This window comes from Apus apus, chromosome 17 (genome assembly GCF_020740795.1).
Source record: "Apus apus isolate bApuApu2 chromosome 17, bApuApu2.pri.cur, whole genome shotgun sequence".
Lineage (NCBI taxonomy): Eukaryota > Metazoa > Chordata > Aves > Apodiformes > Apodidae > Apus > Apus apus.
Window position 1 is genome coordinate 12,017,801 of NC_067298.1, and position 11,071 is coordinate 12,028,871.

General features: G+C 50.4%; 1 protein-coding gene across 4 annotated transcripts in view; it reads left to right on the forward strand.

Moving 5' to 3' along the window:
- The window catches only part of TBC1D16 (TBC1 domain family member 16), a 31,297-nt gene extending 23,335 nt beyond the window's left edge, over nucleotides 1-7,962 (forward strand). For all 4 annotated transcript variants that reach the window (XM_051635144.1, XM_051635147.1, XM_051635146.1 and 1 more), the window contains 7 exons: nucleotides 724-891; nucleotides 1,560-1,708; nucleotides 2,494-2,628; nucleotides 3,207-3,393; nucleotides 4,410-4,589; nucleotides 5,090-5,236; nucleotides 5,747-7,962. In XM_051635144.1, the coding sequence (XP_051491104.1) occupies nucleotides 724-891; nucleotides 1,560-1,708; nucleotides 2,494-2,628; nucleotides 3,207-3,393; nucleotides 4,410-4,589; nucleotides 5,090-5,236; nucleotides 5,747-5,992 (1,212 nt within the window). In that variant the 3' untranslated portion in view covers nucleotides 5,993-7,962. The remainder of the gene's footprint in view (nucleotides 1-723; nucleotides 892-1,559; nucleotides 1,709-2,493; nucleotides 2,629-3,206; nucleotides 3,394-4,409; nucleotides 4,590-5,089; nucleotides 5,237-5,746) is intronic.
- The last annotated feature ends 3,109 nt before the right edge of the window (nucleotides 7,963-11,071 follow it).

An 11,071-nucleotide genomic window follows, 5' to 3' on the forward strand; every position in this document is an offset into this window, starting at 1 on the left:
TCCGAGTCTTTCATCCGTTTTGTGAAGCGCAGCACATTGCACTGGAGAGTGTTTTGACAAGGCCCCTTGCCATATTTTGTTCAATCTACATACAAATGTGATAAGAGCTCTTTAATTATCTGTTTAAGATACTGTATGTGCTTATTAGAAACAGTGATTTTTAAATTTCCATCCTTTCCACAGAGCCCCCTGCTGCTTTTCTTATTATGGTCGCATGGGCTCCCTTTTTGCATTGAACAACCTTTGATTTTTAAATTAAATGTCAGCTGCAGTCTTGCACTGGGATCATGAGTGCCCTTAGAGAGCCTGGCAGTGCAGTTCCCTGCTTGCCTAACAGCAATCCCTTTGTATATGGCCAATCATATGTAATTTATTGCAGGCATTCCTGGCAGGGTGAAGTTTTGCTGTAAGCAGCATTAATTCAGTTTCAGGTCAGGGATAAGATTGGGGGAGGAATGGAAACAATTTTTTAATTTTTTTTTTTAAGATGAAGCTGTTTTGTGGTACTCAGATTTTTAATTATTCTGATCACTCTTGCTATTGTAATGGTTGGAATTAAATAAAAAACCCAAACAACAGCCTCCCCAGGTGCAGCACTCCAGTTCTTAATCCTACATGAACCATGCAAAAAAGGTTTTCCTGCTCTGAGAGTTGCTGGGTTCCACACTTTGCTGCTGCCTCTGGCTCCCGCCTCCGGTTTGTGTTTTGTTTTCCCCCGTTCAGCACCTCGCTGATGAGAAGACCTGTATGCAGTTCTCCATCCGCCGGCCCAAGCTGCCCTCCTCGGAAACCCACCCGGAGGAGGACACCTACAGGCGTCTCGATGTGTCTGCCTGGCTCCACCACCTGAACGAAGCCGGGCAGGTGGAGGAGGAGTACAAGCTGCAGAAGGTGAGGAGCTGCGGCGCGTTCCGTGCGGCCTCTCCTGCCGAGAAGGGCGAGTCCCTGGCTGGAAGCTGCAAGAGGTTTATTTCGTGCCGGGGACAAGATCTGGGCGTTGCCGAGTATAAAGCCTGGTGTGTAGTGTGTGGGGCTGCAGAGGAGCCTGCTGCTGGCAGGGTGGCAGAGCATCTCTCTGGCCCAGGGGGTTGAGCTGTCTAGCCTCTGCTGCCTGTTGGAATTAGTAAAGTGTCCAGTGCTGGACGTGTTTGCAAAATGCAGTGTGAGCAAATCAAAGAAAGAAATCCTGAGGTGACTGTATGAAATAATGCAGGGCCTGCGGGGGAGCACTGAGTCCAGGTCCTGAGAGAGAAGTTTGCAGTGAAATGCAGTGTCTCCAAGATTGGGGATTAAGCCGTGACATGAGAACGACACGTTAATCATAGAGCCTCTCCAGGGGGGGTTATTGACATTGAAATGAGCCCGATTTGTGTCTCGTCTGGGAATAGAAGGCCAGCACTTTCCCTCTAAACATGTGCAAATTGCAGGAGCTTGAATCAAGGCTTCACTTGTCAGGAAAGAGCTGCAAAGCCACCAAAGCATAGTAGCAGGCAATTTCTTGTTGCTGGCCTTGGGAATGTTACAACTGTACCGGTTGTAACTTTTGCTCCTTCTTCCAGGCCATTTTCTTTGGTGGGATTGATATTTCCATCCGTGGGGAGGTGTGGCCCTTCCTGCTGCACTACTACAGCTACGAGTCCACCTCTGAAGAGAGGGAGGCCCTGAGACTGCAGAAGCGGAAGGAGTACTTTGAGATCCAGGAGAAAAGGTAACAGACCATCTTTGTCCTCTGCTGCTCATCTCTGCTCAGCCTGATGTCGCAGCAGTACCACTGGTGATGGGTGGAGTCTCTGCCTCCTTCCCTTCAGGAGAAGCTGATTGGAGTTAAGTGAGAGGGATAGTAAAGGAGGTGGACTAGGTACAGCTGACCTCTTGAAGGTCTGGAGCTAATACCCTGTAGCTCAAATATTGCCTTACTGGGGTTCTTGAAATGGGCCCATCAGTACCACATAGGGAAGCTTGACTCACTGGCAAGACTACAAGCTTGGAATTCTTGGTTTAGAGCACTGTAGGTGAAAATGGAATCTTATCTTTCTTTATCAATATGTCTGGATCTAAAAACATGGAAGAGTAAGTGCTATCTAATTCAAGGATGTTCTTACTGCAAGAACTGAAGTTATAAACTAGTTGTGGGTACATGTAAGCTGGAGAGGAACAGTAGTATTATTAATTAGGAGACAATCAAAACAGAGCAGTGAGTTCTTGTGTGCCACCTGCAAGGATCAGTGGAGAGCTGAGTCCAGCTGCTTCTGAGGTGGAGTTATCACAGAAAACACATCGTGTCATCCCGTTCATAACCCAGGAGCCTCCCTCCAGTTATCCCTTGGGACAGATCTGCTGCTCTGCACAGACACGCTTCTCTCTTTTCAGGTGATGAGAACACTCTGTACAGGAGAAGTTTTTCTTGGAAAACTAAACCAGATATAAGTTTTCTTGTTCCTTGTAGCAATCATATTCCTCTCTTGGCAACGTGCTCCTGCTGCTCAATTCCAGGCTTTCGATGACTCCAGAGGAGCAGAAGGAGTTTTGGCGTAATGTGCAGTTCACGGTGGATAAGGACGTGGTGAGGACTGACCGCAGCAACCAGTTCTTTCGAGGGGAGGACAACCCAAACGTGGAAACTATGAGGTGAAGTGTCTGATTCTAGTGTCCCAAATAACATGTATAGGAAATGTGGGGAGCCCCCCTGGCCCAGGCTGCCTAGGTCCCTATGTTGGCAATGCTGAAACGCACCGTGCATGTGGTGCAGAAACAAGCACTTCTCCCACAGTTCTCTCACTGCTGCTGTGGCCACGGACTTCTTGATACAATCACCCTGCTCCCACCACCTCACTTCCCTGCCTCCACAGGAAACAGGAGATTCTGTGGGATGCAACAAGAGATTCTGTGGGATGCAACATAGAATCATAGAATCATAGAACCATTCAGGTTGGAAAAGACCCTTGGGATCACCAAATCCAACCATCATCCCTACTCTAGAAAGTTCTCCCCTAAACCATATCCACCACATGATGCTCAGAAGTTCACAGGCCTCCATGTGCCACTACAGGTTACATTCTGAGGTGGCAGGAGGGATCTGAGGCTCTTGTGCACACTGCCTGGCTCAGCCTGTGTGGTGGGAGCTGGGATGGAAGGGGAAGGGCACTGCACTCAGCCCTGACGTGCCCTCCCAGTGTCTCACCTCTCCATTTGCATCTCTTCTCCAGGAGGATCTTGCTGAACTATGCAGTATTTAACCCAACAATTGGATACTCTCAGGGAATGTCAGACCTGGTTGCCCCACTTCTGGCAGAGGTCCTAGATGAGTCGGATACTTTCTGGTGCTTTGTAGGACTGATGCAGAACACGATCTTCATCAGCTCACCCCGGGATGAGGACATGGAGAAGCAGCTGGTGAGGCTGGATGCTGAGCTCCTGTTACTCTTGTCTTTACCTTTCCTCTCCCCAGTCAGATTAGAAGAAGCCACAAAGCAGTAATCTGGCCTGTCGGGTTCCAGCATGCCAAATCACACTCCAAAGCCACAAAATACTGATGGATAAAATTAATCCTGAGTGATTTGGGCACGCCAGAGGCAGTTATAGTGAATAAATTGTCAGAGTCAAGTTGCCCTGGCTGTGCTAAAGGGTGCTGATTCAAGGAATCTTTTATGATCAAATGTAGTTAGGGTGCCACTTGCTTTTTCTTTACACTTCTCAGAGTCAATGAGGGCTCATTGATTGATCTGCAGCCCTCCTCTTTGTGTTTTTTTTTTAAGATCTTAATTTTTTTTTTTTAACTATGTCCAACTTAAAAGCCTTATTATCTGACAGTTTCTTAAAATAAGGTGATCTTGTTTAAAAATGGGGAATTTTTAGATATTAGTGTGAATGTCAATTTTTTTCTGGTTAAGATCCAGAAAAATCCTCAATTGGGGTCATGATGGCCCCAATTTAAAGTGATAACCTTGTGGTGGAAGCCCCTCAGGAGGCTGCTGGTGAGATGCAGTTAGTTAATGTACAGATTTATACGCTGTAATGTGCCTGTAGAGTCAGGTTTTCCAAAATCACTTCCATATTGCTTGGCCTCTACTGAAATGAAACATTGCCAGAGATAACCATGTTTTTCCTTTTCTCTGGTTTTTCAGGCTCTGCTGCTTTCCCCAGCCCACACCTCTCCCCTCCTTTCTTCTCACAAAGTAGCTGTCATGGGATTTTCTTTTCACCCTCCATGAAATACCTGCCCTGGCCTATGAGCTCTGGCCTTTTATGCTGGATCCCAGCCTTGCTGCTGGCTGTGCTGTAGTAAACAGGCTGTAAAGCTGGAGGGTGTTGGGAGAGCAGAGGACCTGGGCAGCTGCGTGAGCTGGCGGGTGATGGGGGCTGCAGGGGTGGGGTGAGGGTGTTGGCTCAGCTCTCAGCATCTTTTCCAGATGTACCTGCGAGAGCTGCTACGGCTCATGCACCCACGCTTCTACCAGCACCTTTCTTCTTTGGGGGAGGATGGTCTGCAGATGCTTTTCTGTCACCGTTGGATCCTCCTGTGTTTTAAACGTGAATTCCCAGAGGCTGAGGCTCTGCGCATGTGGGAAGCGTGCTGGGCTCACTACCAGGTGAGAGAGCTGGTGCTGGGCACAGCAGCCCTGGGCCTTGCTGGATCCTCACCCTCTCAGCAAGCATTGCAGAATGTCCATGAAGGCTCTTAGTAGGAAAGTATCCAAAATGAGGAGGTGTTACAAAGGGTCTGTAACTATCAAAGAGGTTTATCTCTGTGGCCTGCCTCTCCTACTTGAGGATGTCTGGGCTTCAAAAGGAGGTTTTTCAGAAAGTATTGAACATCCACTTCTGAGGTTCAGGATTTGCTTCCTCAGCTGGAAAATTTTTCCCAAAAATCACTGGTCTGCTCTGAAAGCTGTGGTGCAAACCTGCTCCTCTGCTCTGAAGGCGAGAGTCTTTGGTTCGGAACTCACCAGTAATCACGTCCTGAACATCTCTAGGCAAAACTGGAAGGAGCACAGAATCTCTGCTAAGAACGTGCTGATGGAGGGTGGGGAGGTGAAGTCAGCCCTCTGCCTCCACCTGCTGTGCTCCAGCCCCTGTTTTCTCATTGCAGACAGACTATTTCCACCTCTTTATCTGCGTGGCCATCGTGGTGATCTATGGGGACGATGTCATTGAACAGCAGCTGGCCACTGACCAGATGCTGCTGCATTTTGGCAACCTGGCCATGCACATGAGTGGAGAGCTCGTCCTCAGGAAGGTAAGTGCCCCTGTGCTGGTGGAGGCTGAGGCTCAGCTCCGAGAGGTGGGTCAGAATGTTGAGGAAATCAGGGAGTGATGCTTCATCTTCTGCACCTCCTGTGTCCCCCTGCCTGTCTACAGCTGGGGGGCATCGGATGCTGCTGCTTGCCTGGAAACAAGTTTCGCAGAAACAAGAGGTAGTTGTAGAGTGCTTAGAAGCTGAGGGTGAATGTGCCCAGGGAAATGGCAGACAGAGCTGCTTGTCTTTGTGCCATGGTCCCCAGTCCATCTCGGGCTGGCAGTGATGGCAGGCCAGGGGACCTGCTGGCGTGACCTGTGCCTCCTTCAGCCTGCAGCTTTGCAGTCAGCAGGGACACAACCTTCAGGTTTGTGTTCTGCTCCTTTACTGAAGCTTTGACTCTTCTAAGGCAGCCAGACAGGAGGATGGGACAGGAGGCCATGGGCTACCCCTGCTCTCCATGTTCATCCCCTGGTGAGGAGGGAATGACTTTTTCTCTCTCCCTTCTAGGCGAGGAGTCTGCTCTATCAGTTCCACCTGCTGCCCCGCATCCCCTGCAGCCTACATGACCTGTGCAAGCTGTGTGGGACAGGAATGTGGGACAGTGGCTTCATCCCTGCTGTGGAGTGCTCTGGCCACCACCCTGAGTCTGAGAGCTGCCCCTATGGGGGACTGGTCGAGGGGTCTTCTCCTAAACCAGGAAGTGAAGGCAAGAGAGGCTTGAAAACACGGGACGTCTTTGCCTTCCGAAAATAGCTGTAGAGGAACAGGGAGCGACAGCGGAAGAGGGAAGGGCAGGAAGGATGTGCATAGGAAAGAACTTTGAAGACAAAAATGGAGGGACAGCTTGTCAAGACTCGTGAGAGGACCGAAAGGTGGAGAATGGAGGAGGAATGGAATCACTCTGCAGGGAAAGCAAATTCCAGTGCACTGGTGGTAGAACCTGAATGAAATGCATCAAACCAGTATCAGTGTTTGCATGCGTTTGGATTTAATTTTGTTAGAAACATGAAGCTTTTCTAGGTCTTAATAAGGACTTTTTATTCTGCCTCTGGGATTAGACTGGTTAGCAACCAGAACTTTGTTACTTGCTGATGAGAAATGAGAACACTAAAAAGTACAACCAGCAGCGTTTGTGGGCCAGGAGTAGGACCAGAGCTGTGGCAGGAGCTCTCCCTGCCATGTCTCTTCATCCAAGCGTACCACACACATGCTCTCTCTGCTTCAACCAAAATGTGCAGCTTAGTGGCTTCTCTCTAAAGCCATAGAGACCATTTTAATTATAATCTGCCAAAAATAAAATTGCAGACTAATGGGATTGCAGGGAAGGTGTCTGCTTTGGTGTCAAGGAAGAACTGGTCACCCAAAGGTCTTGTCTCCTGCCCTTTCTTTTTTATATGTCATACTGGCTGGCATGACTTTGTTTCCATTTGTACTGAAAGTGCACAGCCACGGGTCTTCAAGACACTTGAAGACACTTTTCTGTAGTCAGGGTGTTTCATAGACACTTTTCAAAGTTTACTTCTTCAAGGCATTACAGCAAAGCTGTTTCTTTATGCTGACAACTACAGACTTGAGATACTTTTTTAAGGGAATCTGTTGTTCGCAGTGTGTTTCCCAATGTTTTTTCTCGGGTGAATGTGGTGAATATTGCTGAATATTCACTGTCCTTACCTGCCTTGGCCATAGCCATGGCACACACACTCCAGGTGGGCTTTAGGCTCTTCAGCTGGTGCCAGTTGTGAACCCTCTTTCTCCATTCCAAAGTGAAAATGAAACTTGGTTCATAGCTCTGTCTCTGATGGAAGTTTCCCTTGAGGTATTTTTGAAAGAACAGCATGTTTCTCCTCTTGTCTTCTAAAACATTTGCCAACTAGAAGTGGAGCTGGGGCCTTGAGCACAGCCATGTTGCCAAATGTCCTTACCAAATTCAGTGGCATCCCAAGGTGTGTCCTGAGCCAGCATTTGTGCCAAACAGAGCTGGGGGAATAGTTTCCTGGTAGGAATTAAAAAGGAAAGGAGGTGACAGTGGGCTGTGCCAGCTGTGCTGATCCCCTGCATGGCGTGTGAAGTCCTGCAGCCTTTCCTGGCTGTCTTGCTCCCTCTCACTTCAGCCACTCTGCTTCTCATGTGCAACTGTGTATTGGTCTGACAGAAGGGACAGTCCAGACTCACTTTCCAGCTCTGCCTGTCAGGCTTGTTTGTCCCTTTAGCAGCACATGTGGAGACCCTGCACCCTTGTGCCTCATCCTGCAGTGGGTTCCTGCATCTGACAAGCAAATTTGCCTACAAATGTTTCTGCAAGGCCTTATCCACAGCCTGTGCTGGAGCCTGCATGCGCCATACCTGCTGGGAGCAGAGGCTGGCAACTGGGAGCCTTCCTGCGAAAGCAACACAAACCAAGTCCATGCTGTGTTTGTAAGGGGAAGGAGGCTTCACCCTATGCAGGCACCATGCCAAAGACTGGCTGTCATGTGGCAGGACAGTTGGGTTCCTGATTTGTGTGCCTTTAATTCAGAGGATGGAAACCTTCCCCTTGAGGAGGACAGTTCGGCATCACACCCTTCCAAAGCAGCCCGGCTTCCAGAGGGACTGAGGCTACAGGTGCCTGCTGGGGTTGCAGGAGGTGACACCTCATGTAAGGGCTGGTGGCAGCTTTGCTGTGAAGCAGTGAGTTCTTCAGGATTTACAATGTTTCAGTGAATAATAAAAGTTTGTGTGAGGCATTTGTGTGGTATGTTGCTGTGCAGGCTGGGTGCTGTGCCTTGCAGTGGGGAACAGCACTTGGCCAGAGATTGTCTCCACAGCTCAAGCTGGTCCTTTTGCAGCCCCGTTTGCAGGGGTGTGTTGGGTGCTGGCTCTGCATGGCTGTCCCCAGGCCCTGTTGATTGCAGCCAGGGGACACAGCAGCACTCAAGGTACTCATAGATGCAAGCTCTACACAACGGTGGCTGAATTAGGGTCTGGGAGGCACCGGCCAACCCTGAGCAGGAGATCCGGAGCTGGTTTTGCTGCAGCAGTCATTCCCGGCCAGTAGAAGACAATGGGAAGAGACAAAGTAGATAATTTTTGAGCATTATTTTTCCACTATTAAAATGTCGTTCAGCAACGTGGAAATCACTCAGGGTTTCTTTAGTTAAAGGCTCTGCACTGCAGTTCAGCATGTGGACAAAGCTGGTTCTTGTGTTGGAGGCGGTGCTGAGCCAGCCCGAGCACCCAGGGGACCGCGGCGCCTGCCGCCCTCGGGCCAGCCTGCCTGTGCCTGCTGTCCCCAGCAGCCTGGCTGCCAGCAGGACATTTCAGGTGTCTTTCTACTGCAGCAGACGTGCTTACCGTGGGGAGCTCCCTGAGCTCCATCGTGCACTGACTCCACTGTGCACCAGTTGGAGAAGCAGAGACAGGGCTGACAACCCGGCTGCCCCCCCAGCAGACACCTCCCGAGGGACCTGGTGCCGGTCTCAGCCTGTTTGGTAACTCCTGATGCTGTAATTAAATTCACACTGGAGATCCACAAACTTCTGAGCTTGGTTTGGGTGGGAGGTGTGGGGACAGGGGGGAGTGTGGAGCCAACCTGGAGCCTCTAGCAGCAGCTGGGGTAGGGTCAGGAGCAACCCTGGGATTCCTCTGCAGTGAAGGAAAGGCAACAAGTCAAGCGTTGGACGGGGCAGCAGGTTTCCAAGGTCCTTCTGCCTTGTCCACGAGATCCCCTTTTCCTTTTGGATGCTCTTTGCTTTGCCATCTGAAAAAAAAAAAAAAAAAAGGAACGAAAAGGAAGCAAGCAAGGCTTCTGGCCCCTGCAAAGTGGTAAAGTGGGTCCTAGAAACAATGACCCTCATGTGGCTTCTCTCCTGAATCGCTGCCCTGTTCCTTGAATGAGCTGCAGCTGAGCAGCCAAAAATAGACCCTTGCAAAGGTAAATAGTCAGCATAAGCCTCTTTAGAGTCAGCCTTGAGCTGACACATCCTCCTGCCTCCTGGTGCTGGCGGGAAGGGGAGCAGAGCAGCAGGAAAACAAGAAAGCTGAGTCCTCACTCCTGGCAGCAGTAACACTGTGCTTGGTAATCCCAGTGGGAACCTGGTGGCAGCACCTGGAAAGCCGAGGAGATGGGTGAGCGCCATGCAGCCCCACACCTCCTGGGATGGGCTCTGGGCTGTGCCAGCTGCATCCCATCCTGCACTGCCTGGAGCTGCTCTTGGCACAAGGCAGAGCAGGGCAACGAGGAGAGGAGGTAGCTGGTCCCCCACGGGTGGGCACACGGGGGTTGATGAAACAGCTTCATGTGTCCCCAGCATCAACCACACAGGAGGTTAAAGGCTCTGGAGCGGGGCTGGGTGCAGAGCAGGGACGTTGAGCCAAACCTTCTGGAGCCTCCTGTGCTGGGGGAAAATTTGGATTTGTGAAGTGGAGCAAAGAGGCAGCTGGGTTGGCTCAGTCTTGCTTCCTGGGTCGGGGTGTGTTGGGACATGGCTCTTTGGCTGTGGTGTTCCAGGGATGCTGTCTGTCAAATGAAAAATTACAGCTCACAAGAACAAAGAGTCTCACCTGAGTTATTACAGGCACCAAAGAATTTAAAACCCAACTTAGCTTGTTGCCGTGGGCTGGCTGATTAATCCCTGTGTCTCTCTGCTTGGGTCATAAAAATAGACCCGTCTGGCCGGCTGCAGCTCATGGTCACCTCCCGCCCCAGGGCGCTGGCCCAGCCCTGCCCTGCTGGTACTCAGCACTCAGGGGAGGCTCCTCATGCCCTTCATTTCTCTCATTTAAACATTTAGAAACACAATGTGCCATGAGGCTTCATCCCTCCTGCGACGGAAAGCAGAGGCTGGGGAGAGACCCCAGCAGCACCAGCAGGAGTGGGGCTGGTGGCACCAGCTTGGACTCACCACAGGGCTGCCAGTGAGGGCTTTGGTGAGGATCAGCCTCATGAGCAGCTGGGCTGGTGCTGTCTATTCCAGGTGGGAATGCCCTCCTCCAGCAGCACACGTACCCAGTCCTTTCCCAGACTGAGTCATGGCCCAAAAGCTGCTGGGTCTCCCCCTCTCCCCACAGGCTGCTGCAGAACCAGGCTGCTCTAACTGCAAGGCTGGAAATTTAGAGGAAGGTCCTTAAATATTTTTGTGGCCAATTTTATTGCAGTCTGTGCTTCAGCCAAGAGCTTCAACATCATCCAAGTACCCAAAAATCGCTGCTCTTTGAATGGAGTTCATTCCTTCTTCTGGTTATGAAAGGCAACTCTTACTTTGAGCTTAAAAAGGGCTTTGAAAAACGGTTCTGCTGTGAAGGTTCAGGCTCCCCTGCTTCAAAACCTCTTCAGGTCACAGAGCCAAGCTCTGGCCTCTGGCCTCTCTTCAGGCCATGTCCACTGCCGAGCTGGGCTTTGAACCTTGTCCTGCATCCCTCCTGGTGAAGGCATGAGGTCCCAGGTCACCTTCCTTCTCTGCAGGCTGAAGTTTTCTAAGAAACAATGAAAAACTAGGTAATTTTGATGCTGTAGCCTGGATATTGCAGTGGTCAGTGGTGTGTGTGGTACCTCACCTGTCAAAATCTAGGGTCCTGGCCTGTAGCAGGAGCTCCATGACCACTCATGTCCCTGGGACCAGCCTCAAACAGTGTTAAAAAAAGACCAAAGTTTTCAATTTAAACATATTTGATCTGCTGAACCTAGATGTGCCCCTAGGACTCCTTCCTGGCAGGGCAAGGTCTGCAGGACAGTGACTGCCCTCCTGGTCCATGACCAACAGAAGTAGAGAGGTGATTGTCCCCCTGTGCTCAGCACTGGTGAGGCCACACCTGGACTATTGTGTCCAGTTTTGGGCACCTCAATTTAAGAGAGAT